Source organism: Bos indicus x Bos taurus, chromosome 13 (assembly GCF_003369695.1).
Source record: "Bos indicus x Bos taurus breed Angus x Brahman F1 hybrid chromosome 13, Bos_hybrid_MaternalHap_v2.0, whole genome shotgun sequence".
NCBI classification, from domain to species: Eukaryota; Metazoa; Chordata; class Mammalia; order Artiodactyla; family Bovidae; genus Bos; species Bos indicus x Bos taurus.
The window spans coordinates 13291845-13312130 of NC_040088.1; the positions used below are offsets into that span (position 1 = coordinate 13291845).

A 20286-nucleotide genomic window follows, 5' to 3' on the forward strand; every position below is an offset into this window, starting at 1 on the left:
AATGTTTAAAATCATTAAAAAGGTCTGATAGCAGTATTAGTATACTTTTTAGAAGTCTCATTTGTTCATTGATACTGAAGTATAAATTTAGTGATACTGAAGTACAGTTGACGGGCAGTATTGTGTCAGTTTCCGGTGTATGCTTCAAAATCAGGGAGTGTGACGCTTTCATCTTTCTTCTTCTTTCTCAGGATAGCTTTGGATATTTGGGGTCTTTTTTGGTTCCACACAAATTTTAGGATTATTTCTTCTATCTAGCTCTGTGAAAAATGCCATTGGTATTTTGATAGGGATTGCATTGACTCTGTAGGTTGCTTTGGGTAGTGTGATCATTTTAGCAGTTTTAATTCTTCCAACTTGTGAACACAGTGTATCTTTCCATCCATTTGTGTTGTTTTCAGTTTCTTTTATCAGTGTCTGATAGCCTCAAACTACAGGTCTTTCAGCTTCTTTGTTCAGTTTATTCCTAGGTATTCTACTCTTTTTGATGGGAGTTGCAAATGTTTTCTTAATTTCTTTTTCTGAGAGATCATTATTAGAGTATAGAAATGCTACAGATTCCTATTATTAATTTTATATCCTGCAACTTCACTGAATTCATTTACTAGTTCTGATGGGTTTTTGTTGGAGTTGACAATGTTTTCTTTATAAAGCATCAGGTTGTCTTCAGATAGTGATGGTTCTACTTTCCAATTGCTGCTGCTGCTGCTAAGTCGCTTCAGTCGTGTCCGACTCTGCGACCCCATAGACGGCAGCCCACCAGGCTCCCCCGTCCCTGGGATTCTCCAGGCAAGAACACCAGAGTGGGTTGCCATTTCTTTCTCCAATGCATGAAAGTAAAAAGTGAAATTGAAGTCGCACAGTCGTGTCCGACTATTAGTGACCCTATGGACTGCAGCCCACCAGGCTCCTCCATCCATGGGATTTTCCAGGCAAGAGTACTGGAGTGGGGTGCCATTGCCTTCTCAGACTTTCCAGTTAGATGCCTTTTATTTCTTTTCTAGTCTGATTGCCCTGGCTAGGACTTCCAGTACTGAAGTGGTGAGAGTGGGCATTCTTGTCTTGTTCATGATCGAAGAAGAAAAGCTTTTCACTGTTGAGGATGGTATTAGCTGTGGGTTTGTCATTGCACTCAGTTAATCAGTCCTGTCTGGCTCTTTGTGACCCTTTGGACTGCAGCCTGCCAGACTCCTCAGTCCATGGGATTTTTCAGGCAAGAATACTGGAGTGGATTGCCATTTACTCCTCCTCCAAGGGATCCTCCCGACTCAGGGATTGAACCCGCATCTCCTGTGTCTCCTGCACTGCAGGCGGATTCTTTACCGCTGAGCCATTGAGGAAGCCCCGTGGCTGTCATATATGACCTTCATTACATTGAGGTATGTTCCCTCTGGGCCCACTTTGTTGAGAGCTTTTTTATCATGAATGGATGTTGAATTTTGTCGAAAGCTTTCTCTGCATCTATTGAGATTACCCTAATGATTTTTATCCTTAATTTTGTATCACTGTTTTTAAGAAATATTTTGAAACATAGCAGAAGGAAGAGCTATAGATCAAAAGATTACCCCTGGGAAGAGTGAGTCAGGAATGGGGAGGAGTAGACTCAGGGGAATATTTTTTGTTTTAAGCTGCGTATTATTGAATTCTTAAGCTATTACTTTGAAAAAGCATGAATGATGAATGCTAAGAAATTTGATTGGACATAAAAGAACAGTAAACAGGAAACAAAAAAGAAAGGCCACCAGTTATGATAAAGAAGGTAGGAGCTCAAAGCCTTTTCTGTAAACATCGCTTTCCCATTTATTCACCCCCTTACTCCACAGATAATCCTTTATGAGCCCAGATGTCAGGCACTGAGCCTGATGCTGCAGGACACAGTCCCTTCCTGGAGGGCGCAGAGGCACGGAGCTGGTGGCACGCAGATACGGGGAAAAGATGATACCATGGTGGCATAGCTGCTGTGGCTTAGTGCTCCTCAGAGGTGTTTTCAGGGCTTAGGGAAGTCAGGTAAAACATCCCGGAGAACATGACACACAGCGTTGAATTTTGAAGGATAAGAGAATGAAGTGGAAGGAGGCATAGCCTGAACTTTAAGTGTTCAGAACAGTTGGTTGAATGGTGGAAGGTAAAGTCAGAGCAGCAGACACGGACTAGAGGCTGGATCCCTTATGCAGGGCTCTGTGCTGGGAAGAATGTTTTCTTTTCTGAAGACACTGCAGAGATAATGATCTGATTTGGCAGATACTTTAGGAAAACACACGCTTGGTGCAATGAGGGTAATGGTATGAGGGTGGAAGGCACTTAAGAACAGAGACACTTAGGAGGCTGGGTCAGGTGAAAAACACCCCCTACCCAAAGTGGACTGGGGAGGATCCTCGGGATTCAGGAAAGAGGAAGGAGATAAGGGAAGGGGAAGGATTTTAGGATAACTGGACTCTGGGCTGGGTGGCAGGTTGTGGGACTCTGACCTCCAGTGGGAGACATAGGAGCAGGGGTGGGTGTGTGGGTGTGTGTGTGTGTGTGTAAAGGCAGCATTGAGTTTGATTTTGGAAGAGTTGTGGGATTTGGGGGGGTATCTGTGGGATCCCTGATTGGAACTGGCCAGGATATGGATGGATAAGTCCACTTAGAGGTCAGGAGGACTTGAATTTGGAAATGTTACCCCACTCCAGTATTCTTGCCTGGAGAACCCCATGAACAGAGAAGCCTGGCAGTCTCTAGGCCACGGAGTTGCAGAGTCCGACACGACTGAGTGGTTGAGCACACACCTGATGTAGAGGTGAAGTCTGGAAGTTGAGTGGAGCGCTCAGAGCCCATGTGGAATTTATTAACACATCATTGACTCTGCCCCGTTTTAGAGTGATGTGATTAACATTGCCACGTAAAGTTGTTAGAACTTAAAGAGTATTTAGCCGTGGGGACACTGACATTTAAGAGTTGGGCCTTATAATGCGAGGAGCCTATGGAGGAAGCTAAGCTTTGGAAGCCTGCAGTCAGAGGGAAAGCTGGAGAGAATGGCCTCCAGGAGACCGGTGAGATGAGAATTTTAAGAGGAGAAAATGGTCTGTAGCTTACATTGCTGCAAGAAACTCAGGATAAGGCCTTGGACTTGTTAACTAGGGAGTCATTGCCAAGAGGAGCTTTAGGGAAGTAATACGGAAGGAAGTGATGATTCAGGTGTGGGATTTGTTAGTATGGTTACTGTTCTGAGGTAGAGTTGAGCCTGTTTGCGGAGAGAAGGAAGTGATTCTTCGTGGAACACATGTTTATTGAGTCCCTGTTATGAGCCCATTGCTTTTTCAGACTCAGGAAGTACAGCATGAACAAAACAGAGCTTACACTCGTGTGTGTACATCTCACAGGTAATAAGTTCGTAATCAACTAGACGTAATACAACGTCAGGTAGTAACAAGTGCCAGGAAAAAAAGCTAAATTAGGGTGAGAGAAGAGAGGGTGGGGACAGGGGTTGGCGGGAGTAGGGGGTCAAGGAAGACTTTGGTGGCAGGTGACATCTGAGGGGAAACCCGGAACGAAACGAGGAGAGACTAGCTGCAAAGTGATCCAGAGGCTGAGGTGGCTGAGAGGCAGGAGAGGATGGACCCCAAGTACTGATGGAAGGCTTAGTTGTCCTCCGGAGAGGGGGCCACCTTGCTTCCCCTGCCCTGGAGGGAAGCCCAGGACAGGTGACACCAGAGGCTGCCAGAAGGCTTGTGTGCGTCCTGTGTCCTGATACTCTCTGAGGTTGGCACTGTGGGGAGACAAAGGCTGACCGCACGGAGGAACTTGGGAGATGGCGCTGGGGCAGAAGTGTTGAACTGGAGAGAGAAAAAGTCATACATTTCAGAATGTTCTTAATGAACCTGCACCCATTTTTCTTAATGTAAGCTTTGCTGTGAGTGTTAAGAAGGAATGGGAATATTTATGTTGTTTACTTTTTATATTATTAACAGCTAACCTTCTTGTGAAGGTAATTAAATACTGCTTTCATAAGTGAGCAGTGAAATGCATTGAGGAGTTCTCCCAGTTTTCTTGTCATTCAAAAGTTAACATACTTTTTCATCTTTATTGTTTTTGGCTGTGCTGCAAGGCATGTAGAATCTAGGCCCCCAGCCAGAGAATGAACCCGTGTCCTCCAACAGTGGAAGCGCGAAATCTCCACCACTGGGCCACCAGGGAAGCCCCAGTTACACACTTTTTTTTTAATATACTTTTTTAATACACTCTCAAGTTTCCTGGTTTGTCCACACAGGAGTTTCAGAATATATTTGTATTATGCTTCTAATTAAATTGTGGGATTCTGAAATTACTGTTTTAATTTGCACTTTATTGAACCTAAAGGATCTATCTAATCACAACTTTTGGGTGATGTCAGCACAGCAGCAGAGGCTGTGAAACCATTTCCAGTGTTGTGCAGAAGGACCTGCTTTAGCGTATATCTCGTTCGCTATTCCTGTTGCATAAAATTCAGCTGCACAAAAAGATTAGGTAGTTTTGTGTTTTTTAAACACGTGCCATCAAAGAGGAAAAAGGTAGAGAAAACCTCAGAGAGAAAATACTAGATGGTATTTGGAGAAATAAAAGTCAATACATGCTTACTGAACACAAATCCATGCTGTTGATGCCAGCTGCTACCTTGTGAAGTGCCCACGTGCTGGTGTGTGGCAGTCCATCCAGGTACTAGAAATGATTTCACGATCACGACGCAAGGGCAGCCAAAGACCTGCTTTCAGTGAACGAGAGCAATTCTTCTTTCCTTGGCATATGGGATCTTAGTTCCCCGACCAGGGATGCAGCCTGCACCTCCTGCATTGAAAGGTGAAATCTTAACCCCTCGACCACCAGGGAGGTCCCTGAAGCAGTTACTCTCATAGCAGCCTCACTGGGACGCACTTGGATTTCACACACATTGTCTCTTTCAGGGAATGGAGTGGGTTTATCTGCATGGCGTGAAAATCCCTGAGGGTGCGGGTGTCTCGCGTGTGAACACCTGGTGAGGAATGGTGGTGAGATTTGGTTTAGGATCTTTCACCCAGCTCTTTTCCTCCAAGCCTTCTGTCTGCTGAGTAACCACAGTCAAGCCTTACTTGGGTTAGCCCCACACCTTCCCAGTCTTTCTAGCTTGTGCTCATCGGCCGCCTCTGATCTTCCCAGGCCCTGTGATGACGGGGACCCAGGGAACAGTGACCCTCTGCAGTGGCCAAGCTCTGCTGTGACAGCATTTCCACACTGTCTCCCACCCCATCCCTGAGCTTCCTCTCAGCTTGACTTCCTACTGGCTGATTGCCTCGGGGTGGATTCCTGAAAGCGGAAGCTCCGCAGTCCATAGATCTAGGTGACACATTGCCTAAGTGCTCTCAGAACGCTGGAGACGATGGACGAGCCAACAGTGACGATCAGTTGGACCTGTTCTCCCCACTTTGCAGGCAGCGCTGGGCCCTGATCATTTGCATGCTGGTTTGTGGACCTTAATCAGAAATTGTGTTTTTTGATGTCTCTACTGCATTATACTTAATTTTTTTTTGATATATTAAAAGACTGGTTCCAAATAGGAAAAGGAGTACGTCAAGGCTGTATATTGTCACCCTGCTTATTTAACTTATATGCAGAGTACATCATGAGAAACGCTGGACTGGAAGAAATACAAGCTGGAATCAAGATTGCCGGGAGAAATATCAATAACCTCAGATGTGCAGATGACACCACCCTTATGGCAGAAAGTGAAGAGGAACTCAAAAGCCTCTTGATGAAAGTGAAAGTGGAGAGTGAAAAAATTGGCTTAAAGCTCAACATTCAGAAAACGAAGATCATGGCATCCGGTCCCATCACTTCATGGGAAATAGATGGGGAAACAGTGGAAACAGTGTCAGACTTTATTTTTCTGGGCTCCAAAATCACTGCAGATGGTGGCTGCAGCCATGAAATTAAAAGACACTTACTCCTTGGAAGGAAAGTTATGACCAACCTAGATAGCATATTCAAAAGCAGAGACATTACTTTGCCAACAAAGGTCCGTCTAGTCAAGGCTATGGTTTTTCCTGTGGTCATGTATGGATGTGAGAGTTGCACTGTGAAGAAAGCTGAGAGCCGAAGAATTGATGCTTTTGACCTGTGGTGTTGGAGAAGACTCTTGAGAGTCCCTTGGACTGCAAGGAGATCCAACCAGTCCATTCTGAAGGAGATCAGCCCTGGGATTTCTTTGGAAGGAATGATGCTAAAGCTGAAACTCCAGTACTTTGGCCACCTCATGTGAAGAGTTGGCTCATTGGAAAAGACTCTGATGCTGGGAGGGATTGGGGGCAGGAGGAGAAGGGGACGACAGAGGATGAGATGGCTGGATGGCATCACTGACTCGATGGACGTGAGTCTGAATGAACTCCAGGAGTTGGTGATGGACAGGGAGGCCTGGTGTGCTGTGATTCATGGGGTCGCAAAGAGTTGGACACGACTGAGCGACTGAACTGAACTGAAGGTGATTTTTCTTGGCACTAGACTTTTTCTGCATTTTGTAAGCAGTTGATTTCATTTTGTTGGGTAGAATTTTAGTTGAGTTACATGTCTGGTTATTGATAATACCCTTTTTATTAGCTAGAGTTTATTTCGCAAACTTCCTTCTTCATTGCAGAATTTGTGGCAGTTTGTGGTGGTTGAGAATGTTGGTTTTCTGGGGTCTGATAACTCAAAACTGAAAGATAAAGGAGACGGAGTTTTGTGCTAACATATTTGACCTAGAGTCAGCTCCACTGTATTGAAGTCCAGAGGGTAAGATTCTCTGAACTGCCCTGATTTCAGAGCCCTTACCTTGCCATTTCTCAGGAATTATGGTTTTCTTGAGGAAAGTTCGTTGTTTCATCAGATGTTAGTCCTCACACTGACCCTTCAGAGCACTGTTTACTGACTTGGTTTTCCCTTTTCCTGGCTTGGCCGGTTGTTCTCTGCCGCCCTCTCTTTCCCCCTTGTCTAGGGCCTGCCTGTGCCCACTTTGCCACTTGTTGCTTCCATGGATGCTGTGCTCTTTGCAAGCAGCAGTATCCTGGTAACATGGTATGCTCCTTTGAATAGAAAATGCTTCTGACTCTTGGAGGAAAAGAAAACCCTAAATTGACAGACTTTAAACTGTAGTTGTGGTTCCCACGGATGATTGAAATCCCAAGGCCTTCATTTTTCTCAGTTGCATCAAACACACCATGAGCCCACTTAGGTGAGACTGCCTTGGATTAATCTAAAAGCTCTCTGATGCCTGCACATACCGCATTCACTTGCATGTGAGAAATAAGTGTATCATAGGGATAATCGTGCACCTCTGGGATGGGCTCCTAGCTCTGTGGGATGTCCAGGAAATCAAGGTAAACAATGAATATGAATTGGTGTCTACATCCAGACTAGAACCGGAAGCCAAGATATATATACTATGATCTTTCCATTGTTTGTCTTTGGGGGAGGTGAGAGTGGGTGATTCAGGCAGCCCTCCATTTGGGTTTCCTAGAACAGAGGTCCTTCTGTCCCTTGGATGCCCCACAGCACTTCTGGACCTCTCAAGCCAGTGGCTGTGCTGCTCAAAAGACATTTATGAGAAGCTCAGTGGCATCGTGGCTTTGTGCTTGGAGCCTGGGAATGGGTATAATAAAATGGGTATAATAAAATCATTAGGAAATGATGGGAATGGGTATAATAAAATCATTAGGAAAAAATTATGGGATATTGAAATAGAATTTATTTTGTCAGTTTAAAATGCACATGGTTTGAAACATCAAGTAATGTAGGACAGCATATGATGAAGCACAGGAGTGCCCTGTCCTGTCTCATACCAGCTCCTTTCTCCTTCAGAAAAACCAGTTTTAACTCTTTCAGCTCTTTCTCTTTTAAAATTATTTATTTATTTATTTGGCTGCACTAGGTTTTAATTGTGGCACATGGAGTCTAGTTCCTTGACTAGGAATCAAACCTGGGCCCCCTGCACTGGAAGCATGGAGTCTTAACCTTTGGACCGCCAGGGAAGTCCTTTAACTCTTTTTTATTGTGCATATTTCTATTTCCTGATATATCAGTTATAGATATTATTTACTAATTCCCCCCCCCCCAAATGAGGGCTTTGCTTATTAGTTCTAGCCCCTCTCCACCCCTCCACACCCCCCAGATATACTCATGGCATCATTTTCAGTTCCTCTTTCAGTTCCCTTTGTGATTTAATGCGCCAGCATCTCTTATAGCTTGTTTTATCTATGAAGACAGTATTTTTTTGACTCTGCTGCATCTAGAGCAAAAAATGAGGGCTCAGGATAGGAGTAAGTAGGCTTAGGCCAGTGCACAGGGCTCTCAGGAGTGTCAGGCTGGAAGATTGCTAATCGTAAATGTTCTGGGGAAGTAATCCTCCATTCTCTGTTTTCCTCATGGGCCACAGCTAATCTTGAGATAATCTGAAATGTTTTATTATGGATTTTAACATAATTTTTGCCTTTTTTATGTTTTACAGAAATAAAATAATTGCCTTTAATAGATGATAATGAAAATACAGAAGAAAGAGAAGCAGGTAAGAGATCACCTGTCTTTTAAGTGAGTGAATCCAGCTCACACTGGTGCTTTGCTTTTTTTTTAAACGAGGAGATGCCAGCAGTTGTGGCTTCTCTCTCAGCCTCTGGTGGTTACCCTGATTCCTGTGTTTTCCATTCTCCACATGGTAACTGAGAGCTCTGTCCTGAAGGACTTAATATATAGATTTGTACTGTGCTCAGGTCAGCTCCATATAGGAATAAATGTAATGAAGACTGTAAATCAGAATATGACTCAAAATTGGTTATGTGAAAAAGAGATGTTTCCCCCCCTTTCCCGCCCCCAGGAATAGCTTACCAAGTTTTTATAAAGAGAGAAGTGCTCACTTCTTTATAGTTTACATATTTATTATTTTCGACGTTCAGTTAAACTGAAAGCATTTTCTCACAGACCTCCTGTTTATCACAATCTGCAGAAGTTTTCTCCTGCAGAAAATAGTGAACCTCTCAACTATTCAGCCCCGTTTGGTTTCCTGGAGGGGAGGGGTGTTGATAAAACATGTGGCCTGTGTTTCCCATCCTGCTAAGATCTTTTTCCTCAGTTGGTATTATAGTTCTGTGTTCTAGGTGGTTCCCTATTCAGAGCAACCCACAGACCTAAACCAGTGAGGCCCAGGGAGGTGAGATGAGGGGACCAGGCTTGATCTCCTGGAATTGGGCTGGTTTTCCTTGTACAGAATTGATGACAACCTGGTAACCGGGGAGGTCTGAGTCTCTGCTCTTCAGCTGGAACCCGTGCACAGAGGTTGAGTGGGACCACCTACTTCCCTCTCCGCTTCTACAGAGCACTCAGTAGTCAAATACAGGGTGGTCTAGGGATGCGGTTCCAAGGACGACCCTCTGTTCTGTCTCCAGCAGATAGGTCCTTGTGAAACCAAACTAAAACAGCCTGTTCTAGGAAATAATTGACTCATCTGCTGTCTAACGGCTGTCTACACTCCCGATTTCTTCCTGTCCTAGCTCTTTAGAGTCAAAAGTTAGCAGACAAACACTGCAGAACATGCAGTTCCATCTGCCAGAATTTTCTGCTATGGATATACTCAGACAAGTGTGCAAAACTGCATGTACAGCTTCATGGCTGCTTTGTTTATAAGAGCAAAAATGGAAAAGAACTTACGCGTTCATTAAAAAGGGGACTACAGGAAGGCTTCATTTTACTGTCACAGATACTACTTTCTTTTTTTTTTTAATGGAAGGTTTGTGGCACCCCTGCCTTGAGCAAGTCTAACAGAGCCATTTTCCCAATAGCATGTGCTCATTTCACGTCTCGGTGTCACCTTTTGGTAATTCTGTCAATATTTCAGACCTTTTCATTGCTATTTTATTTGTTACGGTGATCTGAGATCCGTGATCTCTGGTGTTACTGTTGTAATGGTTTTGGGGTGCCAGGAACTGCACCCCTGTGAGACACAGAACTTCATGGATAAATGTGTGTGTGCTCACTGCTCCACTGACTGGCTGTTCCTCCACCGTTCACCTTCTCTGGCTTCTGAGCCCAAGAAACAGCCATTCCTCAAGACACAGCAATATGGAAATTAGGCCACGTAATAACCCTACAATGGCCTCTAGGTGTTCGGGTGAAAGGAAGAGTTGCTTGGCTTTCATTTTCAATCAAAAGCTAAAGGTGATTAAGTTTAGTGAAGCAGGCACATGGGAAGTAGAGACAGGCTAAAGTCAAGGCCTCTTGTGCTTAAGTTAGCCAAGCTGTGAATGTAAAGGAAGAGTTCTTGAAGGAAATTAAAGGTACCACTCCAGTGAACACATCAATGATGAGAGCGCACAGCAGGCTTATAGCTGATGTGGAGGAAGTTTTAGTGGTCTAGGTGGAAGGTCAAGCAAACCACAGCATTCCCCTGAGTCAGAGCCTCGTCCACAGCAAAGCCCTAACTCTCTTCAATTCTGTGAAGGCTGACAGAGGTGAGGCAAGTGCCCAAGAAAAGTATAAAGCTAGCAGAGGTTGGCTCATGAGGTTTAAGGAGAAAAGCCATCTCCATAAATAAGAATGCAAGGTGAAGCAGCAAGTGCAGATGTAGAAGCTGCAGCAGGTTATGCAGAAGATCTAGCGCATGTGATCCGTGAAGGTGACTACGCTACACAACAGATTTTCAGTTTAGACAAAACAGCCTTCATTGGAAGAAGATGCCATTTAGGACTTTGATTGCTAGAGAGGAGAAGTCAGTGCCTGTCTTCAAAGCTTCAAAAGACAGGCTGACCCTCTTGTTAGGGGCTAATTGAGCTGGTGACTTGAAGTTGAACCAGTGCTCATGTGCCATCCTGAAACTACTAGGGCCCTTAAAAATTGAGCTAAATCTCCTCTGCCTGTAGTCTCTAAACGAAAATTAGAGCCTGGATGATAGCACGTGTTTACAGCATCGTTTACTGTTGAGTCCTGCTGCTCAGAAAAAAATGACTGCTCGTTGACAGCGCCCATGGTCACTCAAGAGCTCTGATGGAGTTGTACTGCAAGATTAATTGTGTTTTCATGTCTGCTAACACAGCATCCATTCTGCAGCCTTTGGATCAAGAAGTAATTTGACTTTCAAATCTTACTATTTAGGACATGTATTTTGTAAGGCCATAGCTTCTATCTATAGTGATTCCTCTGATGGATCTGGACAAAGAAAATTGAAAGCCTTCTGGAAAGGATTCACCATTCTAGATGCTGTGAAGAACATTTGTGATTCACAGGAAGAGGTCAAAATGTCAACATTAACAGGGATTTAGGAGAACTTGATTCCAACCTTCATGGGTGACTTTGAGGGGTTCAAGACTTCAGTGGAAGAAATAACTGTAACTGGTGGAGAACTAGAAGTGGAGCCTGAAGATGGGACTAAATTGCTGCAATCTCACGATAAAACTGAACAAATCAGGAGTTGCTTCTTATGATGAGCAAAGAAAGTGATTTCTTGAGGTGGAAACTGGTCCTGGTGAAGAAGATTTGACGATTGTTGAAATGGCAACAAAGGATTTAGAATATTGCACGAACTTAGTTGATAAAACAGCAGCAGGGCTTGAGAGGATTGATTCCAATTTTAAAAGTTGTACTGTGGGTAAAACACTGCCAGACAGCACTGCAGGTACAGAAGACTGTGAAGGGAAGACTCCATCGACGTGGTAAGCCTCACTGTTGCCTTATATTAGTAAACTGCCACAGCCACCCCAGTCAGTCAACAGCATCAACATCGAGGCAAGACCCTTTATCAGCAAAAAGAACATGACTTGCTGAAGGCTCAGGTGATGGTTAGCACTTTTTTTAGCAATAAAATGTTTTTAAATTAATGCTATTGCATATTATTTTAATAGACTTCAGTATACTGTTAACATAACTTTTATATGCACTAGGAAGCCAAAAACTCTGTGTGATTCACTTCACTATGATACTTGTTTTATGTGGTGGTCTGGAACTGATCCTGCAGTATCTGTGAGGTAGGTCTGTGTTTACATTATAGCCAGGGCCAGTGGAATATTATGCTGCTGTTCAAAAGAACATATTACTTGAAGAGAACCCCAAACCCTCAAACTATTGTCATTTATGATACATGGACAGATTTATAATTCTTTTATAAAACAATCTGCATATTTAATTTTTTAAACACTATTTAAAGTAAGCTTTCATGTCAGTAAAAAACAGTTCAGTTCAGTCGCTCAGTCTTTGCGACCCTGTGGACTGCAGCACGCCAAGTTTCCTTGTCTGTCACCAGCTCCTGGAGCTTGCTTAGTCTCATGTCCGTCAAGTCGGTGATGCCATCCAACCATCTCATCCTCTGTCGTCCCCTTCTCCTCCTGCCATCAGTCTTCCCGAGCATCACGGTCTTTCCAGTGAGTCAGTTCTTCACATCAGGTGGCCAAAACAAACAAAAAAAACGTTCTTTATCAAAATTATTCCAACATGAATTTTCAAAGTCACATTAATACCTTTGATATGTCAGCTGGCTATTACGTAGCTTCAGTGAGATGGGTTTTCATTTAGACCTCATAGTCAGTGTTGAGGCATAGTGCAGGGTTCTTACTTAGAAGTTAGGTGGGGTAGAGAAGAAAGTTAATTAAGTGGAGCAGTTGCTGCTGCTTCTCTTCCAGGTACTGGTGATAGTCCATACAGATGCCTGAACTGCAAGATGCTGCCAAGCATGAAAATAAAAAAAACCTTCCCACCAAAGCAATCCACAGGCTCGCAAACTGGTCTTTGGACATACCTTAGCATATTTTTACTTTTGTTACTGCCCTAATTCATTTTGTGCTCTGAAACATATACTTGAGAGGTCAGAGCAAAGTGACTGTACAGGAACACTGACTGCGTGAGGTATGATAGGCGAGACTAAGATGATGGAGCCTGAAGAAGGGATGATTTAGAAGGATCTTGTGGAGAAGAGGTTAACTGTATCTGTCTGTCTCGTCTGAGGATGAGTATGGACACATGTGGAGAGTTACAGGTGAGCAGGGGATAGCTCCAGCTGAAGAAGACCGTCCTGAGAAGTTGAGCTGCTCAGCCGTGTCCTGTGCCTTGTGGGCAGTAAGCTCCCTGCCTCTGGAGAGGCTGGAGAGCCGTTTACTTGGGTGTCAGGCCAGGAGATGGGAGCCTGGGCTAGATGGCCTCCGAGGTCCATCCTCACTAGAATCCTAGGGTTTACCGTGTATGGCATTTATCTGTTGGTACCAAAATAAAAAGTATTTTAAACAGATACAATTTTTAATTAAAATATATAATTATATATTACATAGTGGTTCTTTCAGCTCATGTTACCGATGTCACTCAGTATGTCACTAGCTGAGACAGACACAAAGGAACTTTTTAAAAACAGAAATAAGCTGCTGAGTTTTAAATTCTACGAATAAGTGACGCTGAACCTATTTACATGTAGGAAACCCTGGAAGAAAGACTACCACGTTTCAACAGCGAATAGCATTGCCTCGTCTCCTTTCCTGGCCAGAGGAGTCTGGGGAGCTCTGGTAACGAGGCCTTGGGCCAACATCAAAGTGGCGACAAAAGATCTAGGATCTGTGACATTTGACAAGTGTGGATATAGCTGCAGAGAATTGCCTTCCTCTGTTTAACTGGGATCCACTCTCGGGAAAAACTAGCCCAAAGCTGGTATTCTAAGCATTATGAAGGGAAGCAGAAGTAACAGCAGTGAACTTCTTTCCACTGTTGATACAGTTTATAGTCTTCTCATTAACTCACTGTCTGGTTTCTTAATTAGCTCATCCTTTTACCACTGATACAGTTTTGGAGAAATCTTGGAAGTTTGGAGAAACTATATAACACTTAGTGACCAAAGATCAAAAGTTCTCATTTGTGGAGGGAAAAGGAAATGCAGTACCCAGTGCTAACAAGATACATCCTTAGGATGGTGGTTGCAGGCCTTCTGGTAGCTGTCAACCCTTATCTTGGGGTCCTTCTGGGTAGTTTTGAAAAGTCTGAGGTCACTTATTTAATCTTCAGCGTTCTGCTAGATTGATTGATTCTTCGTGTATTCTCCCATTCTGTTCTGGGAAACAAATGGATTTGTAGAGAGATGGATAGAAGAGGAAAGGGTTAATGGTTTTCTGGGGAAAGGTTAGGGAGATACAGTGGTGCTGGGCAGTGGATGATGGAGATAAAGTAGAGGTGCTTAGAAAGTGAAAGTGAAGTCGCTCAGTCGTGTCCGACTCTTTGCGACCCCATGGACTGTAGCCTACCATGCTCCTCCATCCATGGGATTTTCCAGGCAAGAGTACTGGAGTGGGGTGCCATTTCCTTCTCCAGAGAATCTTCCCAACCCAGGGATCGAACCTGGGTCTCCCGCATTGTAGTCAGATGTTTTACCATCTGAGCCACCAGGGAAGGCTGAGGTGCTTAGAGAGTCTTGCTAATTCTGATTCTAAGTTTGGTGTATCCACAGCATGAGGCAGCATCGTGGAGGAGTCAAGAGCAGTGGCTCTTAAAACCAAGCATCAAATCTGATCTCAAATGGCAAGTCTACTGCTCACGAGCTGTGTGACTTTGGGCGAGTTATTAACCTCTCTGAGCTTCTCTAGAAAATGAAGTTGTAGTTGGAACCATAATATACTTCCTCTTAGAGCTGTTTAAAGACATAATCTGTTCAAGAATACTCAGTCCTTAGTAAAATCAGGTATTATTATGATCATTGCTGGCGTCTATTTTGTCCTTCAGATATCAAAACAGTGCTGAATACTCGGAGTAGCTGTGACTAGGGTGTATGAAAAGCACCATTCCTGTCCGCACATGCAGTGTTCCTGACTCTAGGCCCTGCTCTTTCTGGGCTTTGGTGTGTGGCAGTGCAGTTGGCCAGGGTTTGCTGAAGTTCTGGGCTCAGAGGCCCTGGTAGCCCAAGCCTACAGTGAAATTCCAGATGGGCCAGGAAGAAAAATGAAGGAAATTAGTCTTATTTTTCTGTATTTGTTGACCTACTTAGTTTAGAAGATGCCGCAGAAACATTCTAGAAGAGGCCTCCCCTAGCCTTGGATGAAGCAAACATCATTCTTCTTTGACAGATTTAGAGAATTGAATCACTTTGAACTTTTGGTTTTTCCATTAGGGCCATAGTTGTTTGAAAATAAAACTCGTAGTTTCTAGAAACAACACTTGTTAACAAATAGGCACTTATCAAATAATTTCCCTCTCTCTTGCTCTTTTCTTCTTAGCATCTACATTTGATAATCTGCCTGCTCCCTCGCCCCATTTTTGTTACTGCCTGGAATTGACAAGGTTTAGGTTGACTTCACCTAAAGATATATTTAGAGATGTTGACTTTCTAAGATTCCTGGAACATTGTCAGATAAAAACCCAACACCACCCTGTACCCTGTTTTAATGTGGAAATAGAGATGGGGACCGGGAATGACCAGGTTCAAGGATTTTGGGGTGGATGTGTTTTGTAGAAATGACATCACCAGATGTGTTGATCACTCTTCAGTTCTTAGCTTACCTGCTCCTCAGCAGCATTTGACACCTGTGAGCATCTGTCATAAAATGCGCTCATCCTTGGGTATCTGTGAAGCCGCACTTTCTTGCCCTTTTCCCCGCTACATCACTGACCTGATGATGCTCCTTCCCACACGATGTGTAGGTTCTTCCCCCTCTGGGAACCGTAAGCATTGGTGTTCCTCAGGTTAGGCCCTGTTCCCTCTTCTCTCTCTACCCATTCTTCCTGGGCAGTCCAATGTACTCTTCTGGACATTTCCCTTGGAAAGTATATCCAAGAGCCTCCTGGACACCTTCGTCTACCTTACATACCTAAGGTTTCCACCTTAGATCCCTGAAACTGAGCTCTTCCCCTGGCGCTGACCAGCTGTGACTGTGGTAGAAGAGACACAGGATTGGAATGGCTGCTTTACCGCCCAGAGCACAGGACTCTTAGGTGCAGAAGGATTGAACATGCTGAATGCAGGGGTAAAACACAGAACACAAAGGGGACACACACACACACACACACACTCTCTCTCTCTCTCTGTGACACGTACACACCCACTCACTCACTCAGTTTCTCTGATACTCTCTCTCCTCAGATGAATATGCTGAATGCAGGGAAAAAACTCAACACAGAGGGGACACACACACACACACACACACTCACTGACATTCTCCCTCCTCAGATGAGTCTTGCCATCTCAGCACAAATCTTTGTGCTGATGATGAGCGTCCCAGTGCAACTGCAGTATAAAAAGGCAAGGAAATGTGGGGTTTTCTGTCTTTACTGTATTCCACAGTCAGGTAACTATGAGAAATACTCTTTCAGATGAAAGAGAAGGCAAAAATATAAGACAATTCTAATTTTAATTGGGAAGTAGGTTTGCCACCTGAAATGTCCACAGACCCTTTGTTATTTGGACTTAAAAAAGACAGGTCTCAAACTTAGTTAAGCTTTTCTGCTTAATTTTATATTTAACTGATTTCTTTAGATTAAGTAAATCTGCACATAGAGCATGGGCTTCCCTGGTGGCTCGGTGGTAAAGACTCCTACCTGCCAGTGCAGGAGATGCGGGTTCGATCCCTGGGTGGGGAAGATCTCCTGGAGAAGGAAATGGCAACCCACTCCAGTATTCTTGCCTGGAAAATCCTGTGGACGGAGCAGCCTGGTACACTGCAGTCCATGGGGTTGCAAAAGAGTCGGCTAAACAGCACCACACAGAACACCTTCTTCTCTCTGGGGAATGTGGGCGGCCCTGAAGCAGACTGACAGCAGGGCCCCACGGGGCCGCTCAGCACCGGGTGGAAGCCGGAGGAAGTGCTTTTGGGTGAAGGGTGTGCGGGGGCCTGCCCGGCCCCAGTGAAGAGGGCACTATGCCCTGCGCCCAGTCACATGTCATCGTGAGCTGGCACCTCTCGTAGTCTCCCTTCGATTCCTGAAGCGTGATGACTTGGAGGAGCATGAATTGTCTGGCAAACAGTTTTTCCTGTTTAGCATTCAAGTCTTTAAAATTTTTCTGCTAAACATCCGTGTGAAAAGTTTATCTGTGAAAATATCATGAAAGTATTATTCTCATTATTGAAAATCTAGATGTCTATGTATTAAAAAAGAAAAAAAATTTACACAGCCTCAAATGACTGTTCACATTTTGTTTATTTTCTTTCTTCTGTACACAGGTATTGTCATTTTTGCTTTCATGTACAATTTTGTAGACTTTTTTCTTTTTCTCAAATTGAAAATACTCATTTCACCCAATAACCACATGACTGAGTTTTACTATAAGCCACAAAAATATTGGGGAACACCACAAAGTCACTGTCTTATAAAGCTTCTAATCATGGGAAACAATTAAAGACAAACAGGTAATAACTTGGGGAAAGTTTTGGGAAAAAGAAGTGAAACTTGCCCACAGTCTTATCTCCCAAACATAATGATGGTATGTATCCTAAAATGTATTTTAAAAAGCTAGTGGTGATGTCTTATTTTAAAAAATTAGATTTTATGTATATACATATATATGTTTTTATTTTCCCACATGTCAGCTAAAACTTTAAATGTCAGCTAAAAAACTTTAACTTTTAAACTTTAAATTTTAAAATGTCAGCTAAAACTTTGTTTAATAATGGCTGTGTAGTGTTATTCTATGTGGATGTGCTATTAATTTAAGCGTTTTCCTAAAGATTGACAAATAAGATATTTATGTTCTGTGTATTCACTTGGCCATGCTGCGTGGTGTGTGAGGGCTTGATCCCCTACCAGGGACTGAACCCAAGCAGTCTGGCAGTGACAGCGCTGAGTTCCAGCCACTGGACTACCAGGGAGTTCCCTGTGTTTACTTTTAAATAGGATATTTATTTTTACTCTATTAAAAAACAATTCTGTATCAGGTGTTCTTACATATAAACTTTGGAGTTTCTAAATGTTTCCCTTAGTTTATGTTCTCAAAGAGAAATTGCTCACTTAAAAGCATATCCATGATTAAAATTTTAGTGTTTTTGCTACTCTCCCCTGCAAAAAGGCTTTCACTAGTTAACACTGGGGACTTCCTTGGTGATGCAGTGGTTAAGACTCCATGCTGCCACTGTAAGGGAGCATGGGTTCAATCCCTGGTCAGGAAACTAAGATCCCACATGCTATGTGTTGCAGCCAAAAAAAAACACTGATACTCCTGTTAGCAACGTAAGAGAGAGGACCCTTGTCAGTATATTCTTATATTGAATTTTTTTTAAGTGAGATATAATTCACATTCTATAAATTCCATATTTAAAATATGTAATTCAATGGTTTTAGTCTATTCACAGGATTGTGTAAAGCTCACCATTATCTGATTCTAGAACATTTTCATCACCCCCAAAAGAACCTTAAGCCTATCGCAGACACTACTTTTTCTTTCCTCAACCCCTGGCAACTCCATATACCTCCCTTTATGTCTCTATGGACTTGCCTGTGTTGGGCGTGAGATGTAAGTGAAATGAGACAATATATGGTCTTCAAGGTGCCTGACTTCTTTCACTTAGCACAGTTTTTTCAGGGTCTCTCCATTGTGTAACATGGATGATTTTCTTAGAGTCTGTTTTGACTTTCAAGGACTTGCCTGATTCTTCAGGGGAACAACCCAGATTTGTCCTTGGATGTCTGTCTGGGAACCTGTTTATCTAGATTCAGATCTTTTAAGTGTCTTTTCCAGGAATATTGTAGATTGTTCATTTTGAGCCCAAGAAATATGTTTTATTACTATCAGTGTGGTTTAGGAGTTAACATTGATGTGTGTTTTATCCATCTCTCTCAGCTTCATTCTGGCCTCCCTAGATGCGTGATTCTGGTTAAGCTGTCAGTGTAATATAAAATGATACTATTCCTGCAGTCGGTCATCTGCCGTCTGTCCCTTTTAAGGCCATTTTCAAAAGGGGTAATTTAGTGCCCTTCTTGGTGGAAGCTGAAACAGAGACTTCATTTATACTCTTTTGCCTCCCTCCCCTCCCCACCCTCCAGCTGACCTTGAGATACATGGAAGAAATATTTTTTGTCTTATATTTTTAATCCTCAGCAGATATCTTTTCCAGGCTCCCAACAAGGTCTCTTGAAAAAAAAAATTTTTTTTTCTGAGGAATTATTGACTTGCAAGATTAAAATTTTATATTTTTGCTTACTAATACCTGCCTTTTGGGATACTTCTGCCTTTTAAACACTGGTTGATTGTGCTCATGTCTTGCTTGGGTTTCCCTTCTCCCTCCAGGATGTCCCAGCTGTGCCACTTCCTAGGAAAATATCTTGACAAACTGCCTTTTCTCTCTGGTAGCTCAGCGGTAAAGAATTAGTAAGAATTCACCTGCCAGTACAGGAGACACAGGTTCAGTTCTTGGGTTGGGAAGATCTGGAGGAGGAAATGGCAACCCGCTCCAGTATTCTTGCCTGCGAAATCCCATGGACAAAGAAGTCTGGAGGGCTATAGTCCATGGGGTCACAGAAGAGTTGGACACAGACTTAGCAACTAAATAACAACTCTAAATCTCAAGACAGAGTATTTTATCTGTAAAGTGAGAGGTGGACTAGACAACTCTGTAGGATTCCTGGGAATGGGATTGCTAGGACATCAGGTAAGTATGTGTTTAGTTTTATAAAGAACCTGATCTTCTCCCAAAGCGATTGAGTACACTGTCACATTTAGGGTTTCTGACCGAGTGTAGTTAATGCTTGTCTGGTGGTCTGTTTCCCTGGGGTGTCGTCAAATGCTCAGTGAAACCAACATTAGCTTTTGGCTAGAGAGTTCCAATCCCGGCTCCTTTGGCCATTAGTTGTATGGCCTTGGGCACGTTACTTAGCATCAATTAGTAATCCTCCCTTTCCCCTTATACAAAATAGACATCATTGTGCTAAGAAGCCTGCAGGGTTGTTGAAAAAGATTGGCGATGTCATGAAACATGCTTTGCGTAGTTCTGAATGTCTCCATTTGATGTGTGTTCAGTAGCTCTGGCTGCTGTTACTGTTACAGCCTAGTGATTGAATACCTAGGTACCACCACACCTGCCTGAGCTACCTGCTCAGCTTTCTGGAGAGCCCCCAAAAGAGAGACCTTAACATGAGGTATGAACTGAGGAGAGGGTCTCACTTTGAGCTTCAGAGAACTGCCTTGGTAGAATTAGGTCTTCAATGTGTTATCTTTTAGTCTCTTTGAATAAACACCTGGGTGTCTCTGCCTTTTTCAGTGTGTCCACCCTTGCGTGCTAAGCAAAAGCTTGTTCCCTGAGGGCCGAGTGTCCCGGGCACAGAATTTAGTAACATCCCAGGGATGATAAGGTGCTCACAGGATCCCAGCCTTAACTGGGTGTGTTA

General features: G+C 43.4%; 1 protein-coding gene across 1 annotated transcript in view; it reads left to right on the plus strand.

Moving 5' to 3' along the window:
* The first annotated feature begins 1266 nt into the window (after positions 1-1266).
* Positions 1267-20286, plus strand: part of CHD6 (chromodomain helicase DNA binding protein 6) — a 153287-nt gene continuing 134267 nt past the window's right edge. Inside the window, exons 1-2 of the mRNA XM_027558527.1 lie at positions 1267-1379; positions 8471-8527. Coding sequence (XP_027414328.1) covers positions 8495-8527 — 33 coding nt within the window. The 5' untranslated portion in view covers positions 1267-1379; positions 8471-8494. The remainder of the gene's footprint in view (positions 1380-8470; positions 8528-20286) is intronic.